Source organism: Mandrillus leucophaeus, unplaced genomic scaffold (assembly GCF_000951045.1).
Source record: "Mandrillus leucophaeus isolate KB7577 unplaced genomic scaffold, Mleu.le_1.0 Scaffold1067, whole genome shotgun sequence".
Lineage (NCBI taxonomy): Eukaryota > Metazoa > Chordata > Mammalia > Primates > Cercopithecidae > Mandrillus > Mandrillus leucophaeus.
In genome coordinates this window covers 363811-389787 of record NW_012098843.1, presented here as the reverse complement: position 1 = coordinate 389787, position 25977 = coordinate 363811, and the positions used below count along the sequence as shown (strand labels likewise).

At 37.9% G+C, this 25977-nt stretch overlaps 1 protein-coding gene across 3 annotated transcripts in view; it reads left to right on the top strand.

Moving 5' to 3' along the window:
• The window catches only part of NCOA7 (nuclear receptor coactivator 7), a 160552-nt gene that overhangs the window by 57282 nt on the left and 77293 nt on the right, over positions 1-25977 (top strand). For 2 of the 3 annotated variants that reach the window (XM_011985016.1, XM_011985024.1), the window contains one exon: positions 23611-23831. The exons of the other annotated variant lie outside the window; for it this stretch is intronic. In XM_011985016.1, coding sequence (XP_011840406.1) covers positions 23611-23831 — 221 coding nt within the window. The remainder of the gene's footprint in view (positions 1-23610; positions 23832-25977) is intronic. 3 annotated transcript variants of the gene reach the window in all.

The window sequence follows — 25977 nt, the reverse complement described above, 5'->3', positions numbered from 1 at the left end:
GCATCCTTATAATTTTCTCATTACTTTTCCTTTGCATTGTTTACAAACTTCTGCTCATGCTGAGCTTTCACTTTCTATGCTTGTTCCTGTAGACTTCTGTCATTTGCTTTTTGCTTTTGTTTGAGCTCTATTATGTGCCCTCTCGCACTCCCCTATATGCCTACCCATTAGAAACTTGAGTTTATTGGGCTCTATTTGTTTCTTGAAATGCTTTCAGCGTTGGTTCTTCCACAGACTCATTTGTGGTGGAGTTGACAGAATTTGTTTTGGAAGAACATATTATCCCTCGTGAGCCATTTCTCTTATAGTCTCTGGCCATGAGATCGTACACATTCCATGTCCTTGCAAACATTTGTAGGAATGCACAATCTGATGTAATAACAAAATGCTTATATAGTAGCAGCAATGGCATAAATACTAGAAACGAGGTGACTGCCATGTGCTAAGGGTATAGAGCAGAAGAAATGACTGTTGAAAAGATGCTGTATGTCATAAAAGAGGTGACTTGGCTGTCTTCAGATGTGAGTGAAAGTTTGCTATGAGGAAGGAAGAGAGTTTCAGGCAGAGAAGAGACAGTGTGCAGATGCATGGGCCCATGTTAGTGCATGGGATTTGCCTGTGACTGGGAGACTGAGAGAGATTCCTTATAATCTTTGAGAGAAGTCCATCTTTTGGGTCAGTTCTTTTTTTTTTTTTTTTTTTTTTTTTGACACAGAGTGTCACTCTGTTGCCCAGGCTGGAATACAATGGTGCAATCTCGATTCACTGCAACCTCCGCCTCCCAGGTTCAAACAATTCTTCTGCCTCAGCCTCCCCCAGTAGCTGGGACTACAGGTGGGCGCCACCACTCCTTGCCAATTTTTGTATTTTTAATAGGGACGTGGTTTCGCTATGTTAGCCAGGCTTGTCTCGAACTCCTGACCTCAGATGATCTGCCCACTTTGGCCTACCAAAGTGCTGGGATTACAGGCGTGAGCCACCATGCCGGACTTGTTTGCGTCAATTCTTTCGCAGTGTTATCTGCTGTATACTTCTGTATCCTCCTTTTGATCGACAGTTAAAATCTTCACCTAGAAAATAAGAAGAAACATCATTGATCCAGATCTACAAGATTTCTACCAAGAATTTCAAAGGCACTAGGGAATCATTTCAGGTTTCTTCTGCGACAGTCAATCTCTTGATCATGTGTCTGGACAATTTCCTCTTGAGTGATGGTTATGATAATTTTTAGGAGGCTCTCTACCACTTTGTCATTTTGTACGCTAAACCTGCCTAACCCTACCCAGCTCAAATTTTGGTTGCTTTTGTTCCCCTGCTAGGGAGCCCGCAAATACTTTACTCTCTTTTAACTACTTAAAGGGTTAACAAAACAAGCAGTAAATTATTTTATTATTTGCTGGGCAAGAGGACACATACAGATTCATTGGTAATGCTACTTAGAGATTGAAGTTTGCACCCTGGATAGGGGAAATGAGCTTGCAGCCTGGATAGAGGAAATGAGTCCATAAGGCCACAAATGATTGGTTTTAACTAGTTCCATTTTTCATGGGGCAGTGAAGGCCCTTAAGGGCCTAGCATACCAAGGATGCTCAAAGACCACAGTTTTATATCAGCTTTGGCTGGTGGGCTGTTCCAAATTCACAGCCAGTTACAGTGAAACACAGCACCAAGCTTACCTGCTGGGGAAGTGCTGCTACAAAGTGAATATTCTTTGGCAGGACACGGGTAGAACCGCTGGATCTCTCAGCCACCTTGTTATTTTCTGCAGCCTTGGCTGCTCTAGATTTCAGGTCTGTGGGACATCGCCACTGTTGTGTCACAGCATGGCATGGTCTCCAGATCTCCTTTCTCCCCTGCTGTGTGTTCTGCCCACCAAAATCCTGTTACTGGTTTCAGTTTCTCTCTGGAACTTCAGAATAGTTTTCTTTCTTGCATATTAGGTAAGTTATTTTTCAACTTCCAGACATTATGCTTAATGAAACATATATTCAAAATAAAACTTCTGCTCCAGTTTGTGTTGCTGCAGAGTGAAACTATTGGCACTAGAAATTTGTGAATTTGAAGTCATAAATTGTGAGTGATTTGCATCGTTTAACCTCATCAAAGAGAAAATGAGAAATTAAGAAAAAAGTGGAAACCAGGACAGATAAATTTGCTTATTATGAAGATCACACATAAAACAGTTGAGTAGGCAGACAACTAAAACTCTTGGAAATAATGGGGCTGGCTGGGCTTGGTGGCTTACACCTGTAATCCCAGGACTTTGGGAGGCTGAGGTAGGCGCATTACTTGAAGTCGGGAGTTTGAGACCAGCCTGGCCACATGGTGAAACCCTGTCTCTACTAAAAATACAAAAATTAGCCAGGTGTGACAGGCTCCTGTAATCCCAGCTACCCGGGAGGCTGAGGCAGGAGAATGGCTTGAACCCAGCAGGCAGAAGTTGCAGTCAGCTGAGATCACACCACTGCACTCCAGTGTAGGTAACAGAGCCAGATTCTGTCAAAAGGAGAGGAGAAGGGAGGGGAGGGAAGAGGAGGGGAGGGGAGGGGAGGGGAGGGGAATAAATGAGGCTGATGTCTCCTGTCAATCAGGGTGGCAGCAAGAGGTGCTTTGGAGGCTGTGGCCTCTCTCTCCATTCCCCTGTGCCATTGCCATCAGCACGTTCCACAGGCCACCCCAAACAAACGTGTAGTTCTAATAAAAGGAGTCAGGTTGCTTAGCCGATGCAGCTTTAAGACATACCCCTGCCCTCCTCTCACTCCTCCAAAACTCAGTTTTGCCCCTAACTTCTAAGTGCAGAGAAATTTTAAAGTTAACACTAGCTTAAGTAAGACCCTTCTTCCCTTTGTCTCTTCCTCCCTTTTTGTTGGTTCTACAATGTTGTTTCCTCTGAGAAATAATAATAAAATTTTTAAAAATTGTCATGTTAAACTGCAAAACTTTTATTATTTTTTAAAAATCATAATGCCTGCAAAAACATTTGGTAGGTAGGATTATTAAGATGTGACAAATGATCTTTAAAAATAAGATGTACTTTCATACACAGTGGAAGAGTATTAACAGAAATATGTGGGCGGCTTATTTATTTTTGTTTTTGTTTTAATAAAAACAAATGTTTGGTTTTAACCATAAAAAAACTCTCATGATACATTTGTGTGTCTGAAATCATCACTAGAGAAAACTAAAGTGACTTTAAAATGTAAATAATACTTATTAAATACATGTGAACATAGTGTAATTAATCCCTTGTAGATAAAAGAAAATTCTTTAAAGTTTGATTAAAAAACTGAAGATTTTTGTTCATCAAATAATCTCCATATGATCTAGATCCATTTATTTACTTAGTTGTTTATTTTTATAGAGATTTAGGGATGGAAAATATCTTAAAAACAACCTAAGCTAACTTCTTGGTAGAGGTGAGCTACTGAGGTCTTAAGAGGTTGTTATTTAACCAAGGTCACCAGACTCTCAGCTGCTGCAAGCCACAGACAAAGGTTTTCTCTTAACAGAGTTGTACTTTCATCTCACTCTACTTTCAGCAGACCACTGATATCTCAAGCTTGTCTTTTTCTTTTAAGACCTCACTGATGTCTTGCTGACCTAAAAGGAAGAAACTGAGGCAAATTTAATGCAAGTAGAGTTTATTTGAGCCAAACTTGAGGATTGTAGCCCAGGAGCATAGACTGAAGATGCCCTGAATATGCACTCTGATTAGCAGCAGTTACAAGTGGATTTTTAAAGGCAAAAAGGAGATAGGAAGTGGGCTGATATAAAGTGATGTGCCAGGAATTCTTGTTGGCTTACAGACATAGCATTGATTAGTGACTGGCTATGCATTAAGTTATAGTGTCTGGTGTGGCATTATTAGATTAATTTATAGCTGCTTGTGGCAATAGCAAGCTGGTTCTGGAGATGAATACATAGCTCCAGCGGGAAGTAAGATGTGATTGCAGTCTCATTTTAGTGCCTCTCCAGCCTGATAATTTAAAAGGATGTGTATTTCCCAGGTAAAAGTTCTTTTTTTTTCTCAGGCTAAAAGAGGTAGAACACTTATTCCAGAATCTTTAAAATTTCCTAAGTTCCCCAATAATGCAGGCTTGATAGGCACACAATCTAATCTTAAGATACACAGCCATCCATGTTATTTTCATGTGATAAAGACTGCTAAGTTTCCAAGTATCATCCAAACCCAGCTCAGCCAATCCACATTTGGGGGTTGTTCGTATGGAGCAACCTTGCTTATGCAAATTTCCGTAATAGTCAGGAAGCTCTTTCCCTTTTCTAGGGTCAAGTAACAGAAAACAGATCAGACTACCTTAGGAGAAAAAAAAAAAAAAGAATATGGAGACTTCTGGTTCACATAAGTAAAAAGTCCCAGATAAGACTTGACATCAGGAGTGCCTGGGTTTGGGACTGAAATAATACCATTATGACTTAGTTTATCGGTATCTAAATCCTTCCTTTCTTTTAACTTCCTTTTTCAGGCTTTTCTTGATACATGCTGCTAAGTCAGAATCTTCATTATGCAACAGCAGGCAAAGCAAATGCTTGGTATTAGGTCTCACAAGTCCTGAGACTCTCAGGGATTGGACCAACTTAGAGCCGGTGCTGGGTTTTGGAGTAGTGGCTGCTGCTGGGCAGCTGCAGAGGCAGAGACTCAGTGCTTTGATTGGACAAGCTCCTTTCTGGAGCTAGGGTGAGTCCTACCCGGATCTGGTATTGCAGAATAAGGAATAGATTGTAGGCAGGCCATTGAAACCTACTGCAGTTTTCGCTAGTATGTCAGGCAGTGTACTAGGAACTGGAGTTAAAGCTTTTAAAAAGAATGACATGCTTTGAGTCTCAGTGAGTTTTTAGACACTGTACATATTGCTGTAAATATCATAGTTAATTCCATCATTGATTGGATGATTTGATAAGATAACCGTTAAAGAACTTTCCTACTTGAGATTCTATGATTTATGCTTCTTGGAAACAAAATGGAAAAGGTTCAAATTCTTTCATTAGTTTAGGTAATTATATTTTCACCTTAAGCTGTTTTAGAATGTTTAATATTGTGACAGCTTTATGTAGAATTCAGAAAACTCAATTTAGTGTTTAATACCACAACTCCACTAAAACAATATCTGAATATAGAAAAATTAATTTATGGATAAAGAGCACTTTAAAAAATGTATGGTTGTCATGCCAGGGACATAATGGTTGATAAATATGAATTTTCATTTTTGCTGATGCCATTGTGAAGTTGTAATTGTATACATGTGTTAAAATATTGAGCCCCTCTTTTTAAGGGACCTTTTGATGGAGATGATTAAAGATTAAAGATTCTTTGGTCTAATCCATACAAACAGCAATGACATTTTCCTTTATTGGGCTTTTGTTTGAACTGTAGCTGATATACTCCCTGCAGAGTCTCAGTAATAGTTAAAAACATATTTATTTCCCCCCATCTGATAAAATATTGTTATCATTCCATTTTGGTTTTCTTCAAAACCGCCTTTAACTCAGCCAAAATAAAGTCCAGCTGAGTTTTCTTATGGCTTAATGCAGGAGTGTGGAAATCCACAGGAAATGTGGATGACTATTATTCCAACATTACAAATGTTCAAGAGAGTTTTTTAAAGTGTATTGAATTTAAAAGGAATGCCTGGGAGCAGAACATTTAAAACTATATAAACAAGTACACATCTATGAGAAATTATCTTGCCTTTTATCAACAACTATTTAAAAATCAAAAAGAACATGTAATGAAATCAAAGCAAAACTTCCTTGGTAAAGTCTGCTGCTGGAGAAGATGGTTGATTACTTAATTTCATATTAGGAAGTTGGTTGCACCTGTGTGTGCCGAGTGACATATTACATATGAAGAAAAGTTTATGATAGGAAATTCCAGCCATTTGGGGCAAAGTGTTCAAGTAGTGGGGAATTGTTAGGTCTTCGGCTAGTTATCTCCCCACAAAATACCTTACATTATTCTTTAAATTAGATTAATGTTGAGCAAAGTTTGATTTCTCTCATTGTATGTGTGTGAAGTGACTTCGCTTGAGAAATTAGCCTAAAAGTCTATGTTACATGGTCTGATTCAAGGTTTATATCAGTTTGTGAAATTTGACACATATAACTTATAATTAGCCTGCTTCATCTTTCCCGGATTGAAGTTTGTTTCTCATTCATTCATTCATTCATTCATACATGCTCCACCTTTAAGGCATCTTTGGAAAAGTACACGCGTGTCACCCGTGTATAACCAGCCATGCCTTGGTCCAATCCCAGCGTTAAGTCACATTCAAAGAAATAAGTGTATCAGAGAAAATAATTGAAAATAACTCAAATATTTACTTCACCTTTCAGAAAACATCCAAGGGGGTAATAAATGCCTTATATTTGATAAAACTTTAAAATCCTCTTTCTCATCTCTCTGACCTTTTACATGTCTCTCAGCTGCTTCCCCAAGCTTTCTCCTTTTTGAAACCCTTCCCATATCCAGCCAGTGTATCTCCTCATGTCCTTACCTTTTCCCCTTCTTTCCTTCTAGGTTTATTTTCTTCTATTTCTTCTCTCACTCTATTTCCTATTCCACTTCTCCCCCTAATTCATTTCCCACACCTATGTTCATAAGCTCAGAACCAGGAAAAGGAAACAAACCAACCCAGAATTCCATCAGGAGGCAGCATGAGTAAGGAGGCTGAGATCATCCATATGCTATTATATTTTCCCTTCATTGCACTTATTAAAGAAATTACAATATACTATTTAAAAATGGAACATCCAGACCAGGGAACATATAAATTGGCATGAAAAATGGGACAGTAAATTGCATGCTGCTATTAGTTGTATGGCTGTTGCAGAACTACTTCATGGTTAGTGATAAAAAGGAACTCCTTCCCATATTTCTTCCTGTTAATGAGTAGAGCACATGCCAGTCCCTCTGATAACAAAGCCCTTCCTAGTCCTTAACTGTCTAGTGACTAAGGAAAAACGTCCCCTTCGCCCTTGGAAGCTTCACTGAAAAATGAACTCATAAAAGGCAGGTTAATAAGAAAGAAGCATACATGAGGAAAACCTAAATGTTTGGGAGACCACAAAGTGTTTACCCAATCCTGCAATGGGGTACAGAAGCTTCTATGCCATCTTGAGGTCACAGAAAGAATGGGGGCTCAGAGCATGGCCAAAAATCAGATTACAGTGGCAAGACAGATTATGGGGAGGGAAAGAAGAGGAGGCCTGGCTTGTGAAGGGGTCTTGTTATATAGATGAAACCTCATAGGTAGCAGCCGTCAGAGAGGATAGGTGGTACATGCTTCTTTCAGATCTTTGAAGGTGTCAGACTCTCAGTTAAATCTTTCCTAGATCAGGACAAGGGAAGACCTGGCTGGACTGATGTAAAACTCCCCCATGAAAAACAGCTTTGCAGGGGTACTTCTGTTTGCAAGCCCTCAGAACAGCCATCTCAAAACATGTCAAAGAAGCATGTTCTGGAGTGAAATGCTTTTATTTTCTTCACTAGAGTTTGGTGTTCTCTGGTTCTCCAACACCAGCTGAGTGTCCAACAGTTCCATTCAGTTTTGACACTAACTTCTCAGAGTCAGCCTCAGACTCCACAGATTTAAGGGTTCTGTTGTAAGTCCCAGGTCCCCGGACCACCTGTGCTTTTGTCCACCTTGACTGCAAATTTGAGGTTTCCCCTGACCGCCTTCTTCAGGTTTGAGAGTTCACTAGAACTGCGCAGGGGACTCAGGAAAACACTTTTCTTACACTTAACCAGTTTATTATAAAGGATATAACTCAGGAACAGCCCAATGGAAGAGAGGCAGAGGGCAAGGTATGGGGGACTCAGGGATGGTAGGCTTGGGGATTCAGGGGTGGTGCCAACAAGCTTCAATGCCCTCTCCAGGTGTGCCACCTTCGCAGTGGCTTAATGTGTTCATCACCGTGCAAACTTTCAGAACTTCAACATTTAAGGGATTTTCTTGGAGGTTCATTACCTATGCATGATTGATTAAATCATTAGCCCTTGGTGATTTTTGTTTGTTTTTGAGTCAGTCTCACTCTGTCACCCAGGCTAGAGTATAGTGGAGCAATCTCAGCTCACTGCAACCTCCACCTCCCGGGTTCAGGCAATTCTCCTGCCTCAGCCTCCCAAGTAGCTGGGACTACAGGTGCATGCCACCACGCCTGGCTCATTTTTGTATTTTTAGTAGAGATGAGGTTTCCCCATTTTGGCTAGGCTGGCCTCGAACTCCTGACTTCAGTGATCAGTCCAACCTTAGCCTCACAAAGTGCTGGGATTACAGGTGTCAGCCACTGCGCCAGGCCTAGCCCTTAGTGATTTAACTCTATCTGCTGTCCCCTCCCCTCTTGAGAAGTGGATTGTGGGGTAGGGCCAAAAATTCCAACCTTTTAACCCTGGCTGGATCTTTCTGGTGACTAGCCTCCATCCAGAAGCTCTCTGGGCTCCTCCCTCCCTCTGCAACTTTGAGTCATCTCATTAGAATACAAAAGACACTCTTCTTCACTCAGGAGATTCCAGTGTTTTAGGAAATCTGTACCAGGAACCTGGGGACAAAGACCAAATACAGTCATGTTCCACGTAAGCCACTGGCCTCATTTATGATGGTGGGTCCATAAGATTATGATGGGGCTAACAAATTCTATCATCCAGTAACATTGTCGCCGTCATAGTGCAACACATTACTTGGTGATGCTGGTGTAAACAAACCCACTGTGCTGCCAGCTGTGGGAAAGCATAGCACATACAATTATGTACCGTGCCTAATACTTGATAATGATGATAAATGACTGTGTTACTGGTTTATGTATTTACTACACTAGCTATTATTATTTTAGAGTGTTTTCTGATTATTTAAAAAAAAAAAAAAAAGCTAAACAGAACAGCCTCAGGCAAGTCTTTTAGGAGGTGTTCCAGAAAAAGGCATTGTTATTACAGGAGAGGATCATTCCATGCGTGTTATTGCCCCTGAGAACTTCCAGTGGGACAGGATGTGGAGGTGGAAGACAATGACGCTGATGTTCCTGACCCTGTGTAGACCCTGTGTGTTTACGTCTTAGTTTTTAAACTAAGTTTAAAAAGTTTAAAAAGTAAAACAAAAGGGTTAAAAATTTTAGAAATAGAAAAAAAGCTTATAGAGTAAGCATATAAAGAAAATATTTTTGTACAGCTGTACAATGTGTTTGTATTTTTAGCTAAATATCAAAAAGTTATTTAAAAATTGATAAAGTAAAAAAGTTATAGTAAGCTAAGGTAGTTTATTATTGAATGAAGAAAAAAAAATATAAATTTAGTGCAGCCTAAGTATACGGCATTTAGAAGCAGTAGAGCACAGTAAGCACATTTACTCACCACTCACTCTCTGACTCCCCAAGAGCAGCTTCCATACATGGTAAGGACCCTATACAGCTGTATCCGTTTTTCTTTTCTTTTTGAGACAGGGTCTTGCTCTGTTGCCTAGAATGAAGTGCAGTGGCATGATCATAGCTCACTGCAGCCTCAGCCCCCCAGGCTCGGGTGGTCCTCCCACCTCAGCCTTCTGAGTAGCTGGAACTACTCAGGATGCCACCTTGCCTGGCTAAATTTAAAAAAAAAAAAAAATTGTAGAGACAGGGTCTTGCAATGTTGCTTAGGCTGATCTTGAACTCCTGGACTCGAGCAGTTCTTCTGCTTTGGTCTCCCAAAGTGCTAGGATTATAGGCTTGAGCCATCATGCCTGGCTACCATTTTTTAAATACCATATTTTTATTTTACCTTTTATGTTTTTACACCTGTTTAGATACATAAATACTTACTGGTTACAACTGCCTACAGTATTCATTACAGTAACATGCTGTACAGTTTTGTAAACTAGTAGCAATGGGTTCTACCATATAGCCTAGGTGTGTCATAGGCTATTCTATGTGGGTTTGTAGTAAGTATATTCTATAATGTTTGTATAATGACAAAAATCACCTCATGCCACATTTCTCAGAACGTATCCCTGTTGTTTAGCAAGACATGGTTATATTTATTTATTTTTTGTTATACCACAGGTGTTCCTGTGGTTGGCTAAAATCAAACTGGTAACTTGAGAGGTGGCCATTGTTGGGTTTTTTTTAAGAGCGTGACCAAGACCGTCTTGTGATTGGATGGTCATTGTCCAAGATTTTTCTTCAAAATCTATTTTGGGTTTACCTTTACATGTGAATGAATTATCGAGACTCAGAGTTCTGCACTAACTTCAGAAGGAAAAAAATTCAGAGTAGGTACTACCAGTCTACCAGCCCAGGAATTCTGTTTTTAAGCAATGTCACTTCCCAAGCAGTAGCCAGCATGTAGCAATTGGAAAAAAAATACCTCTAAGATGTTGAATAGACATGTTGGATGTAAACCAACTACACTGAGAGCATCTGCCAAAATAAGTTTTAAAATTTCATACCTGATATTAGATTATTATTTCTGAAACTACCTATAATGACAGAATGATTTATGAGATCATGTCTAGTTTATGACAATGAAAGTATATTATCATAAAAGGGTAAGTATACGTATGTCTAAAGTTGTTCAAAAGCAATTTCAGATTAATAGAGTATATTTTTTAAAGTTGAGAGAGAAGTTAAGCTAGAACATATTGCAATTTTATGCTACTTATAATTGTTTTCTGTCATCAGGCCATTTCTGCTGATCATAAACTATGTTTCCCTTACGAGGCTTTCAGTAGAACATTAATTTATATACTAAACTGATTAGTTTCAGGATTCTGTATTTTAGCTCTTATTTCCTTCAATATTTCTACAGTTAAAGCAGTTGACAGGAAAGTCGGTTAAAATTGGATGACGAAATCACTGGCATCATTGAGTTTGCTTGCTTGAGATTTTTCAAGATAGTATGCTTTGTGTTTGACTAAAATGCCCTCAAGAAAACAACTGTTTGCTGTTCTTCTGGAATTATGTCACTGCAATATATTGCTGTTGCAGCAAAATATGTGTGTCACGAAAATATATGCCAATGCTGCTTTCTATAAGATTCATTGAGTAGTCAGAATACAGTTCGTTTTGAGTAAAAAGCATTTCTAAAAAAATAATTTAAAAAGGTTTCCTTTATTAAGGAGTTCTAGCAAAATAAAAAAAAATATTTTAGAAGACTTTCTTGGCTTTGTAGGGGATTATAAACAGCTTTGTGTAAGGGATTATAAACATTGATTAACTGATTCAATGTAGATCTAAGTAATTAGATATGAAAATGAGACTTAACTCTTTAGAAATCCTACCTGTTAAAAATTTCCTTCCAATGCCCCACTTCCAAGAGACTGTTTTGAAGTCATCCAACATAAATTTTAAAATTCACATCTGTAATATTCTCATTGCAGATTTCAGGGTAGTCTTGAATAAACCTTTTGCTTTTGCTTTAGAAATATGTTTATTGCTACTCACTGCCAGCAGTGAATTTTTTCAAGTATCATAGACAATACATCGAATAGCCATAGTAGTGATTTAGACATAGACACTAACACACTAAGATATGATGCTCAGTTTACAATTATTTGTAACATAAAAGTTAAGTTAGCCAGTGTGGTAGGCTGAATAGTGACCCCCAAAGATAGCCAGTTCCTAATCCCTGGTACTTGAGAATGTTACCTTTTATGGCAAAAGAGATCTTGCAGATGTGATTAAGGGCCTTGAGATAGGAACATTAACTTGGATTATCTGGATGGGTCCTATATGCAATACTAAATGTGCATATAAGAGGGAGGTTTGACTGCAGATAAAACAGTGTGCCATGCAGGTGGCTTTGAAAATGGACGAAGAGGCTACCAGGAATATACCTCTAGAAGCTGGGAAAAGCAAGGAAAGAACCTCTGATGGGGAGGATGGCCCTGTGGACACCTTGATTTCAGCCTTGTGAGTCTGATTTTAGACTTCTGACCTCCAGAACTATAAGAAAATAGATGTGTGTTAAGTTACCAAATGTGTGGTAATTTGGTACAGCAGTCGTAGGAAATTAATACATCCGGTCAGTTTAACTATGTTAAATAAGCTACATGCATAATGTCATTGTAAAGCAAAAGAGAATAAACAACTTCCAGATACTTTGTTTACATTTCTCTTTGTCGAATTTGATTAACTTCTCAGTTGCGGTGTTTGTCAGCTTATTCTTGGTTGATAAGCAGTAAAATTCCTAATATTTAAATGTATTTGTAGGCCTTTTTGGTGACTCATAGCACAACACAATTCTCTTGTTACCTGGAGCGAGTTCCCTTTTCTGGTTCCCTTCCTTAGTTTATAGATGAGATATATATTACCATTGTCTGCACCATCAATTTCTCTAAACCGTTTTTTAGGCTGTGACTCAGCATTCTGACTTCTAGAAAAGGGAACCAAATTCTCACACGGGGCAATGTATACATTCAACAAAAGCCTGTTTTGTTTTATAAATACAATGTAGACATTCTACACAGTGTGCATCCATTTTGCAGCAGTGTCATTTTGATCCTGGTACCGGGGGATGCTTATAAGGTTTCTGAAATGTCCCACCCCAAGGCTCCTCTGAGAGAGTGTGAATTTGGTTTTGGCCACTTCTGGCCCCCACACGTTGGTTACCGGGGTCTTCTAAGACCTGCTGACCCACCACTATTTTAATAGTACAAGGAAATCCTAGAAAAGGAAAACTGAATTGTTGCAGTTTCCCCGATTGACATTCTGTTTTTCTGTCTTTATTTGAATGTGGTTGTTCTTTGAGGCTAGGGGAAATGCTGTTGTGTGTTTGTATACCCAGCTGAAGGATATATTGCTAGTTATTGAATGCAAAGCCAAAGAATCTCTTTTCCTAACTGTATTGGTTCTTTGAAGCCGGAGTACTTTCATTTTAACTGATGAATTTCAGTTTTAGCAGTGGGAAGAATCTCATTATCACGATTAGAAAAAAGGAAAAAAAAAATGCATGTCTCCATGGGTGACACTAGAATCAGGAACATCTACAGGTTTTTCCAGTGATTACTCTAAAACCTTTTGTTTTTATTTGGCCAGAATTCCAAGAGAAAATTTTCTTCAAGTGAGTTGTTGTTTTAACTGTTACTCTCCCTTTGCCTGTAAGTTTGACTTAACTTGGCATATAATGTATCACAAATGAGGATTTTCAGTGGAAATGGAAAACTATGAAATGACAAAATGAAATGAAGTTCAAAAAGTGATGTTTTTCTAGAAATAATAAGTGGCTTTGCATTGATGACTAAATTCATAGCAGAGTTAAATACAATTAATATTTATGTAGAGTGAGAAAAAGGACATGAACATATATTAATACCTTCTTTGTTATGTTAAATATGTTGTGTTTTATATGTTCTCTCATTTACTTGGATTCTTAGAAATCCCCGAGTAAGAATAACAGCAGCAGCACAACAAATTAGTAACTTTTGTTTATTAAGCTCTTCCTGGAAACCAGGCACAGGTTGTGTTTAATAGTAAAGTGAGCTTTCTGTGTACCATTTCCTTTAATCACCATTAAAAACCCATCAGAGGCTATTATTTTTATGTCAAGGACAACAAACCTGAGGCTTAGAGTTAGTAACTCGCCAAAGGATGTGCATCCAAGGTACAAGAGGATTCAAACACAAGTGTTTCTGCCCAAAGACTGACCTTCCATTGTCAGAGGTGGTAAAAGTCAGAATTAGACAACCAGGAAAAAACAGCCTAGGCTCTGAAGGTCAGAACAATACAATGACAAGGTTGCAGCCAGTACAGCCAAGAAAAGCACCAAGAGAGGGTCCCTGGAGGGAGACAGACTAGCTCTATCTGACTTAAAAAAAAAAAAAAAAAAAAAAGGCGTGGGACTGCAGTCCAGCCATTTACTGAGATAGCTGGACTCAGGAGAAAGAATGAACCACTAAACAAGAGTTAGCAAAATGTTGCCATAGCTGCAGATATTTAATTTTGTTGTTGTTTGTTAGCCTTGTAAATCCAAAAGTAATACATGCTTACTGTACAAAAGATTCAACACCACCACATTACATATCTATAAAGTAAAAGTTCGTGGCTGGGCGCGGTGGCTCATGCCTGTAAATCCCAGCACTTTGGGAGGCTGATGTGGGTGGATCACGAGGTCAGGAAATCGAGACCATCCTAGTCAACATAGTGAAACCCCGTCTGTACTAAAAATACAAAAATTAGCTGGGTGTGGTGGTGCTGCATGCCTGCAATCCCAGCTACTCCGGAGGCTGAGGCAGGAGAATCGCGTGAACCAGGGAGTCGGAGGTTACAGTGAGCCGAGATCTCGCCACTGCCCTCCATGCAGTCTGGTGACAGAGCAAGACTCCGTCTCAAAAAAAAAAAAGTGAAAATTCTTCTTCTCTCCCCACTCGTTGACCAACCGTTTTCTCATACATCCACCAAACCTGTATAAATACATATCTATATGTATATAGTTGGTCTTTAGGGATTTTGCTTTTTTTGTTGTTTTTTCCACAAAAATGGAGTCACGCTGCAATACTGTTTTACATCTTTTTTTCATGAAATAATGCTATCTCTACATATTTCATATTAGTACTCTATTTCCCTACAGAGGTAATTTTAAAGAAAAATTTTGTATTAAAGAAGACTTTCATGGGTCTGTTCTCATGGTTGGTCAGTTTTGATGTTTTCTACTTTTCTTCCTGGAGCTATTAGCCCCAAATTATAGAGCAGTGTTTTGTTGTTATTCTTGGTTTGGTTTTAGGTTTTTTTTGTTTGTTTTTATTTTTGCTTTTAATAGCCTTTGTAAATGAATGGGGTTCTGACTGTCTTGGCCTCTGGACTTATCCAAGGCTAGAAATTCTGCAGTGGAAGGAAAATGTAATCAAATGTGAGACTTAGGAAAAAAAACACAAGTGCAAGACTCTTGGGACGGTTTAGTTTGGATGTTAAAAAAAAATTTTTTTTTTTTTTAAATCAAAACAAGTTTAACACATTTCCTCCTCTTCTCCGCCAAGGGCAAACTGTTAGAGCCAGATAGGACCTTGAAAATCATGTTAGCCTCTTGCTTTTGTTTACTTAGAAGTCCCAGGGGGTTTATCCTGTTTCCAATGCAGGTTGCAGGGCTGATTACAGAGAAAGCCAAGCTCAGAACCCAAATCTGTGTTCAAATCTTTCTGTGAGTGCGCAATCCATTGAAGCCCACTAAATTTTCAGGCCCCCACATAGTTTGTAGAATTTTCAGAGTCCAGCGGATTTTATTTTAAAGTCGAGGTATACATATATGCCATAGTACACATTTAGAGGGGCTTCTGGGAGGCCCTGTGGCAGTTGGCTGTAACCTAGGCTTGTGAATTCCCGCTCCACAGCTAAACTATGCCCTATGACCTTGGGAAATGGTCCTAGTTTTTCTCACCCTTCCTTTTGTTATCTGTAAAATAGAGAGAAAACTGCCTACCTCATTGGGCTTTTGTGAGGATAGACTAGCGTTTGTGAAGTACATAGCCTGGTGCCTGGTTCCTTAGTCAGCTTAGCAGTTCCTGTGAAAAGAAAGCTCTTTAAAGCTTTTAATAAGTTTTTGAAAAGTAAAATTCAGTTTTAAAAATGGGACAATATTTATGTGTTAAATTATTCTTACAGTAGGAAAGAGATTTCAAAGACTACTTAAAATATTTTTAATATATTATTGTACATGGTATAAAATTCAAAATGTACAAATGAAACACAATAAAAAGTATTTGTGTGTGTGTATGTACCCTTGTACACATATTTTCTGCATATACTCGTTACATTTTAAATACTGTATCTTTACCCTTCTCTCTAATGTCTTGCAGATAGGACTAACTATAGCTCTAGATCAATATTGTCTAGTACTTTCTGTGATGATGGAAGTATTCTGTATTATCTAGTAGAGTAACCACTAGGATATGAGTCTAGAAGTGTATTTCTTACAACAGAATAATTTTAAAGTCAATTTTACTTAAACGTAGTAACTATGGGTGACTGGCCTGTGGCTACCGTATTGAACAATGCCATACAAGATATTTATGTCTATGTTGCTTTTTTCAAAAGCACATGGATCCCAAATTTTAAAATGAAGAGTCACTGTGGGTGACTGGCCTGTGGCTACCATATTGAACAATGCCGTACAAGATATTTATGTCTATGTTGCATTTTTCAAAAGCACATGGATCCCAAATTTTAAAATTAAGAACAAAGTCATATATAACTGTGAATTTAATATTAATTAAAGCAGTCTGTAGTTCTGTACATTTTAAATTATGTGTGACTAATATGTAGAAAGCTGAAACTGGATCCCTTCCTTATACCTTATACAAAAATTAATTCAAGATGGATTAGAGACTTAAATGTTAGACCTAAAATCATAAAAACCCTAGAAGAAAACCTAGGCAATACCATTCAGGACATAGGCTTGGGCAAAGACTTCATGACTAAAACACCAAAAGCAATGGCAACAAAAGCCAAAATAGACATATGGGATCTAATTAAACTAAAGAGCTTCTGCACTGCAAGAGAAACTACCATCAGAGTGAACAGGCAACCTACAGAATGGGAGAAAAATTTTCCAGTCTACCCATCTGACAAAGGGCTAATATCCAGAATCTACAAAGAACTCAAACAAATTTACAAGAAAAAAACAACCCCATCAAAAAGTGAGCAAAGAATATGAACAGACACTTCTCAAAAGAAGACATTTATACACCCAACAGATACATGAAAAAATGCTCATCATCACTGGTCATCAGAGAAATGCAAATCAAAACCACAATGAGATACCATCTCACACTGGTTAGAATGGTGATCATTAAAAAGTCAGGAAACAACAGATGCTGGAGAGGATGTGGAGAAATAGGAATTTTTTACACTATTGGTGGGAGTGTAAACTAGTTCAACCATTGTGGAAGACAGTGTGGTGATTCCTCAAGGATCTAGAACTAGAAATACCATTTGACCCAGCGATCCCATTACTGGGTGTATAGCCAAAGGATTATAAATCATGCTACTCTAAAGACACGTGCACACATATATTTATTGTGGCACTATTCACAATAGCAAAGACTTGGAACCAACCCTCATGTTCATCAGTGATAGACTGGATTAAGAAAATATGGCACATATATGCCATGGAATACCATGCAGCCATAAAAAAAGATGAGTCTGTGTCCTTTGCAGGGACATGAATGAAGCTGGAAACCATCATTCTCAGCAAACTGTCACAAGGACAGAAAACCAAACACTGCATGTTCTCTCATAAGTGGGAATTGAACAGTGAGAACACTTGGACACAGGGCGGGGAACATCACACTCTGGGGCTTGTTGGGGGGTGAGGGACTGGGGGAGGGATAGCATTAGGAGAAATACTTAATGTGAATGACGAGTTGATGGGTGCAGCAAACCAGCATGGCATATGTATACCTATGTAACAAATCTGCATGTTGTACACATGTACCCTAGAACTTAAAGTATAATAAAAAATAAATAAATAATGTGTGGCTAATATATTTTATTTTAAAATCAAGTAGCTTAAATAAGAAGATGGGAGTTCATTTTGGAGAACATGCTGCGAATCAGAGAAAGCTGTGAAATGGCTGTTTGTAGAATAGCAGATCTCAACCAAATCAGAACATTTAAATCAACTTAAAGTGGAAAAATTCAGAAGATTAAGAAGCAGCGTATCTCAGAACATGGGCTCATTTTCCATTATTTTATTCAAGAAATATTTACTGAGTACCTAATGTGTGCCATGCAAGAAAGGAACTTGCCCAAGACCCTGACTCTGCTTACTGCCAGTGCCCCAAACTCATTTCCTTTTGTAAAAGAAAAAGCTTCAGAAGAAAATCAGTTTTCATTCAGCTACTACAAGTGATTTATTTAGCAGGAGCCCCTTGCTCACTTCTGTAGTCAGTCGGCTAACTCTGGGCTGGAACACTAGTAGGGAAAAAGTGAAGTATGTGTTCATTCTATGAGTGCCTACACCATTTTAATGTAAAAAAGCCAAGAGATTCCAGAATTTAAAAAGCTTTTTAATATTCCTTTATGGAAAGGTATAAATAAGCTCGGAATCGTGGTGTCCAGCCACATTGCCTCATTCTTCTGCCCTTGGGGAAGCCCACAGTGTAATTTATCTTTTCTTTTGGCTTTCACCTTGTCTTCCCCAAACAGTGATTGCTTCTTATGTTAGCATTGCATTTGATCTAAGTCTTATTCGTTTTTTGCACTTTGAAAATTTTCTGTTATGACATGTTTTGTTTTCATAATAAAAGAAGAAAAATAAATAATATCATAAAACATAGTCCAGGTCACAGAGTTGATGAAAGCCTGACAAAGCAGAGATTGTGAAGAGAAGGTAAATTGGAGTGGGAAAGATAGGATTAGAAGATAGAATTGACAAAGCTTGACTACAGTTTAAAACACTGGTTTTATGTAATTGTGATCTATTTTAAAGAAAGACAAATGCAAAATAAAGGTTTTGGTTTTTTTTCCCACTTGTACTCACGGCAATCAAATCTTAAATGTATTTCATTATTTTTCAGTCACTCATCGTTTAAGATGATTTGCCAAGTGTATTTTTAGCCCACAATATAAAATCAGTGTATATTTGGGGTCATGAAAAATGCTTAGATGAAATAATGGGAGTTCGTTTTTCTGCCAAGACCATTTTTTTTCTGTTTATCTTAAGTTAATGATAACAAATCCCTATTGTGAGATTATCTTACTAAGATAGGTACTGGCTTAAAAACAAAAAGTAAGGACTGAAAGATTAAAGCCCTGAAAAGGAATGCTTGAAGAGCATTAACTTTACCAGATTCCTCAGGTTGGCAGCTATTCCCCTTTGCAAAAAGTGTTAGAAATTGATCTCTTTACTTGGAAGGAAGGATTTTACAGAGGGCTTCCAGAAACACATCTGATTTCCAGTTGCAATATCAGAATATTCTAGTTATATTGATAATCTCCAGAGAAACAAAGTCTATGAGTACTCTAGTCAAAGCAAAAGATTATCTGATTGTAGAATTTCTAAGGTATTATTTCTAAGGTATTCTAGCTTTTTTTCTGAAGTAACAACTGTGTTTGGCTATATGTGTTGACAATAATAGTCTGTGTAGAAAAGGGAGAGAAAAATAAAACAATGTATCCCATTTTGTTATTTCCAAGAGGAAAATGAGTCTCTAATGAGATGTCCCCAAACAGTGCTGCCGTTCATCAAAGCACATGCCCCAGATCTGAGTGAGTTTAATTATCGTGGGGACAGTGAAACAAGGACATTTAAATCAACTTAAAGTGGAAAAATTCAGAAGATTAAGAAGCAGCATATCTCAGGCTGCATAGAATTAATATTAATATTTGATATCTCTTTTCTCTTAGAAGGAATCATCTTTGGAAGGAGGCAACAAAGTTAATCCCAAACATGTTTTTGATTAGCCAGTACATCAGAATCAGCCCATCATTTTGGAGAAAGAGATCAGTTCTCTGCATAGATAAGCCTTCCAATGTTAAGAGACAAGCTCTGTGTGGTATCTAGATTGCTGCAGAATAATTTGAGCCTCACGCAGGACTTTTGATCAGAAGAGAAATTTTGATCATGAGGGAAATTGTTTTATTAGGGGTATTATCTGAACTTTGCTAGAGCTATTTACTCCTTTACCAGAAAAATAAGTTAAAATCTGAGGATAGAAAATAATATGTTTCATGAAAATAATTCCTTTTTATGAGTCTCCAATTGTTTGGTTGGTGATTTTTGGTTATTTATTTATTTATTATTAATTATATGATTCTTTCAATAGCTTTTGGTGGTACAAGTGGTTTTTGGTTATGTGGATGAATGGTATAGTGGTGGAGTCTGAAATGTTAGTGCACCTGTCAACTGAGTAATGTACATTGTATCCAATATGTAATTTTTTTTATCCCTCAGCCACATCCCACCCTCCCCTGGTTCGTTATTATACTATGTATGTTTTTGCATCCTCATAGCTTAGCTCCCACTTATAAGCGAGAACATGTAATATTTGATTTTTTCATTCCTAAGTTACTTCACCTAGAATACTTACCTCCATTTCCATCCAAGTTGCTGCAGAGGACATTATTTTGTTCTTTTCTGTGGCTGAGTGGTAGTCCATGGTGTATACAGACCACATTTTCTTTATCTACTCATCAGTTGATGGGCACTTAGGTTTATTCCGTATCTTTGCAATTGTGAATTGTGCTGCAATAAACATACACATGCAGGTATTGTTTTCGTATAATGACTGTTTTTCCTTTGATTAGATACCCAGTAATGCGATTGGTGGATCGAATGGTAGATCTACTTTTAATTTCTTTGAGAAATCGCCATACTGCAAAGGTTGTACTAATTTATATTCCCACCAGCAATGTATAAATGTTCCCTTTTCACCACATCCACACACAACATCTATTGTTTTTTAACTTTTTAATAACAGCCATTCTGGCTAGAATAAGGTGGTATTTCACTGTGGTTTTAATTTGTATCTCCCTGATGATTCGTGATATAGAGCATTTAAAAAAATATATTTGTTGGCCATTATATATCTTTTTTTTTTTTTTAAGAAATATCTATTCATGTCATTTGCCCACATTTTAATGGGATTATTTGCTTTTGTCTTGCTGATTGAGTAGCTTATAGATTCTAGATATTAGTCCTTTGTCAGATGCATAGTTTGTAAATATTTTCTCCCATTCTGTGGGTTGTCTGTTTACTCTCATGATCTCTTTTTATTTTTGTTGTTGTGAACAAGCTTTTTAGTTTAATTAGGTCACATTTATTTTTGTTTTAATTGCATTTGCTTTTGGGGTCTAAGTCATAAATTCTTTGCTTAGGCCAATGTCCAGAAGAGTTTTTGTTTGTTTGTTTGTTTGTTTTTAAGAAAGAGTCTTTCTCTGTCACCCAGGCTGGAGTTCACTGGCGCAATCTCAGCTCACTGCAACCTCCACCACCTGGGTTCAAGTGATTCTCTTGCCTCAGCCTCCTGAGTAGCTGGAACTACAGGCAGATGCCACCACACCCACCTAATTTTTGTATCTTTAGTACAGATGGAGTTTCACTATGTTGGTCAGGCTGGTCTCAAACTCCAGACCTCGTGATCTGCCTGCTTCGGCCACCTGAAGTGCTGGGATTACAGGCGTGAGCCACCGCGCCCAGCCCAGAAGAATTTTTACTAGGTTTTCTTCTAGAGATTTTGTGGTTCAGGTCTTAGAGTTAAGTCTTTAATCCATCTTAAGTTGATTTTTATGTGTGGTGAGAGATAAGGGATGCAGTTTCATTGTTCTACATATAGCTATTCAGTTTTTCCAGCACCATTTATTGAATAGGATTTCTTTTCCCCAATTTATGTTTTTGTATGCTCTGTTGAAGATCAATTGGTTGTATTTGGTTTTATTTCTGGGTTCTCTATTCTGTTGCGTTGCAATGTCTATATATCTATATTTATACAGGTACCATGCGGTTTTAGTAACTATAGCCTTGTAGTATAATTTGAAGTCGGGTAATGTGATGCCTTCAGATTTGTTCTTTTTGCTTAGGATTGCTTTGGCTATTTGGGCTCTTTTTTGGTTCCATATGAGTTTTAAGATTGTTTTTTCTAATTCTGTGAAAAATGATGTTGGTATTTTGATAGGAATTGCATTTAATCTGTCGATTGCTTTGGGCAGTATGGGCATTTTCACAATATTGATTCTCCTAGTCCATGAGCATGGGATGTATTTTTATTTGTTCATGTCATCTACAGTTCCTTTCAGCAGTGTTTTGTAAGTTTCCTTATAGAGATATTTTGAGTTATTTTTTTTTCTCTTTCTTTTTTCTCTTACTGTCCTTGAGTTCTTGATTTGATTGTCAGCTTAGTCATTGTTGCTGTAGCAGTGCTACTGATTTGTGTACATTGATTTTGTATCCTGAGACTTTACTGAATTTATCAAATCTAGGGGTCTTATGGAGGAGTCTTCAGGGTTTCTAGGTATTTGATTGTATAATTGGCAAACAGAGATAGTTTGACTTCCTCTTTTTTATTTTGGATACTCTTAATTTCTTTCTCTTTCCTGATTGCTCTGGCTAGGACTTCCAGTTTTGGTCTTTTAAACAAACCTTAAAAGATGGCTAAACTAAGAGATGGGGAGTATATTCATCTATGACTTTTCCTCTGCTGCTCTGTCTCTTATGCCATATACTAATTTATTAGCCAATAAATATCTAAGAACCTGGCTGCTCAGTGTTCAGTAAATAATAGCCTAGTTGAAATACCTTGTTGGAATATGGGACCTTTATCTCAAAGCCGAATGTCTCATTTTTCTCACCATGCTTAGTTGTCATGTCTTTATGAGTGTATTAGGGGCTATTTTACTATTTCTGTTTCTGTTTGTGTTATATGTTGATGTGTATTATGTCAGTTAAGCCTAATAAAAGATCCTATTAGAGACCCAAGGAAGTACAATTGTCACCATTTGAGATATAAGAAAACAAAGGCTCAAGGTGTGAAATTCCTACCCTGAGGTGAGAGTTCTCTTAAGTGTTGTAGCCTCAGGGAGGGACCTCTCTAGCATGTCAGACTGATTTGTTTGACATCACAGAGCAATGCAGTGTAGTATCAAGTTTCAGTCCCTGTGTATCCTACAGTTATCTCATTTTTCTACCCAAACAGGTTCTTATCCATTGACCAACATCAAATAGGACATATGCTCAAGAGGGTGAAGGAAATAGAAATGTATAAGATAAATCTTACTGTGCCTAGATACTTTCTATGTAGGCACAGGGAAAGGGGACATAATTTAAAAATATGTATTTACATATGAGTAGAGTATAACATATACTAGAGGCCAAGGCCCTTGTTCTCAAAGCACTTAGATTCTGGGAAGGCAAAAACATTCTCGACTGTCAAGTACAGAGTGACATATCCATTAATTACAGAGTGTGTGTCAACTGAAAATATTTTGAGGTATTGGCTTTCAGTGAATTCTGATAAACTTTATCTCTTACACATCTTTGGCTCAGGAGTAAAGAATTTGTAACATCAAATATGTTAACTAATAATCAGCCAGCTATCAGTAATCATAATGAAAATCATGTGTTGTCATTATGGCATTTTTCTATCTTAGGAAATGCAGCTCTTTCTTCACTACTATTGCCGTATGTTTAAAGGAAAAGAATTACTCTTATGTGACCCAGTTCACACCTTGCCAAATCCTTTTACTCGGTATGTGAGCCAATTACAAAGGGCTTGTTTTTACAAATGTGCTTGCCCATCAGTCCAAAAGTACCGCTGAAATCAGAAATATTTTCTTAAAATATAATCTTCCAAACATGGCATTCTGGTAGCATAACCATATATTGTGATTTTAAAAAATGCTCAACATTTCATAGCCTATGGAAGAATCTCATTTTTCCTCAGGCTTATGGCAGTTCTCAATAATTTTATGAGATGTAGTATTGACTATATCAAGTTGAAGAAAGGTCACAGATCTCCATGTAAGAATTTGTAAGTGATTAGAAAATAAAAAAGAACAATAAATGTAATGAAACATATTATAAGGAAAGTGTTTTCTGTATCAGTTCATTAGTTTTCAAAACCCAGCAGCATGAAATTAATACGATTTCTACCAGCAACTCATCTCTCCAATGTTTTTTCTTTTTTTCCCCTCTTTTCTTAGATTGAAAAAGAAAAAACAAGCCAAACAAAATGCAGAGACAACCTCAGCTATGGCTACAAGGACTCATACTGGGAAGGAAGATTCCAATACAGTAGTTTTAGAGCCAGACAAGTGCAACATTGCTGTGGAAGAGGAATATATGACTGATGAGAAGAAAAAGAGAAAAAGTAATCAGTTAAAGGAGATTAGGCGTACAGAACTAAAGAGATATTATAGTATCGGTGAGTATTGATGGCGTTACTGCAGTATTTTCATTTAAAAAGCCTATAAAAATTTTTAAAAGACTATCATTTGTGATGGATCATAATAATGGTAACAGTTTGTGGAGCAGCTGCTATGTGCCCCTGGCCCTTGCTTTATATACATAATCTTGTGTAAGGGGATCACACTAAAATAATGTCTCATTTAAATTTGTGTTCCCAGCATTTAACACAGTGCCCAGCATGTATTGTGTACTAATAAACGTTTATCTGAAGAAGAGTCACTTTCTCTTTATGAGAAATATTTTTCTCAACGTATGTAGACATATTCATAAATATGCCGATAGAAATGCCTGTACTTTTTGTCATTTGCTAGACAGTAGAAAATGGAGGAGACATGGCCTAGCATCTGTCAGTTAAAAAAAAAAAAAAACCCTAAGAGTCTTTTTTTTTTTTTTTGACAAGGAATCTTGCTCTGTGCAATGGCATGATCTCGGCTCGCTGCAACCTCTGCCTCCCAGGTTCAAGCAATTCTTCTGCCTCAGCCTCCTGAGTAACTGGGACTGCAGGCGCCCGCCACCACTCCTGGCTAATTTTTTGTATTTTTAGCAGATGGGGTTTCACCATGTTGACCAGGCTGGTCTTGAATTCCTGACCTCAGACACTTGGGAGTCTTAAAGGGAATCTTGAAATGAGTCCACAGTGTTACATAGTTTCTCAGAACAACCCCTGCATCTGAAACTACATTCGCAGAAGTGGCATATCTAGCTTGACATGAATCATCCATCTCATACCTACTGTTATATCACATACACCCATGGATTTTCTTTTAAAGAGAATGCAAATAAATGAAATAAATAAAGGGTACCAGGAATCAGAACTTGGCATGGTATACAGGTTATGGCATAGTTGAGATTGCTAGGAAAGGGAGAGAAAACTGAGAGCAGTATCTGAGAACACACTGCAAATACGGTAAATGAAATATGATTTTGTAGCAGAGCAATGACACTTGTTCTGGGCCACCCTCAAGTTGGTCCTAGTTAATACCAAAGTTACAGGAAGACATACGTTTATGTCTCCATGGTTTTTTAATTTTATTTATTTATTTTATTTATTTACTTATTTATTTTGAGATGGACTCTCACCCTTCGCCCAGGCTGGAGTGCAGTGGCACGATCTCGGCTCACTGCAAGCTCTGCCTCCTGGGTTCACGGCATCCTCCTGCCTCAGCCTCCCCAGTAGCTGGGACTACAGGTGCCCGCCACCACGCCCAGCTAATTTTTTGTATATTTAGTAGAGATGGGGTTTCACCATGTTAGCCAGGATGGTCTCGATCTCGACCTCGTGATCTATCCTCCTCGGCCTCCCAAAGTCCTGGGATTACAGACATGAGCCACCACACCTGGCCGTGTCTCCATGTTTAATGTAACCTTCCAACAGTGTTAGAAGACATATGGCATGGCATGCAGGTCATGGCATACTTGAGATTGCTAGGAAAGGAGAGAAAGCAAAGGGCAGTTACTGAGAACACACAGAATACGGTAAATAAAATGTGGCCTTGTAGCAGAGCAATGACACTTGTTCTGGGGTGCCCTAAACTTGGTCCTAGTTAATGCCGAAGTTACAGGAAGACATACTTTGTATCCATGTTTAATGTAACCTTCCAACAGTGTTCAAAGATAAAATGGACTGCCCTTGAGGTAGTAATAAGTGCTGCATTGCTGATGTTGCTACCATACAGGCAGATGCTCTCTCGGCAGCCGAAAGCATGTGGTTTGTAGCTTTACAGTCGGCTAAGATGATTGTATAATGTATTACATGTCTTAATGGATGTTTTTAATCTCAAGCTATTCAGTATTTTATAAAAAGCTGTAACTGTCAACCTGTTGAAAGATACTTCTGTGCTGTTAATAAGCTTCCTCTTAAAATGTAAATATTAAATATTATCCCTTATTTCCAAAAAGAGGAAAAGGATTAAGGAAAATTGTATTTCATATCTTTTGTTTGTTTTGAGATTGGGTCTTGCACTGTCACTCAGGCTGGAGTACAGTGGTAGGATTATAGCTCACTGCAACCTCCGACTTCAGGGCTCAAGCAGTCTTCCTGCCTCAACCTCCTGAGTAGCTGGGATTACAGGCACATGACACCACACCTAACTATATATATA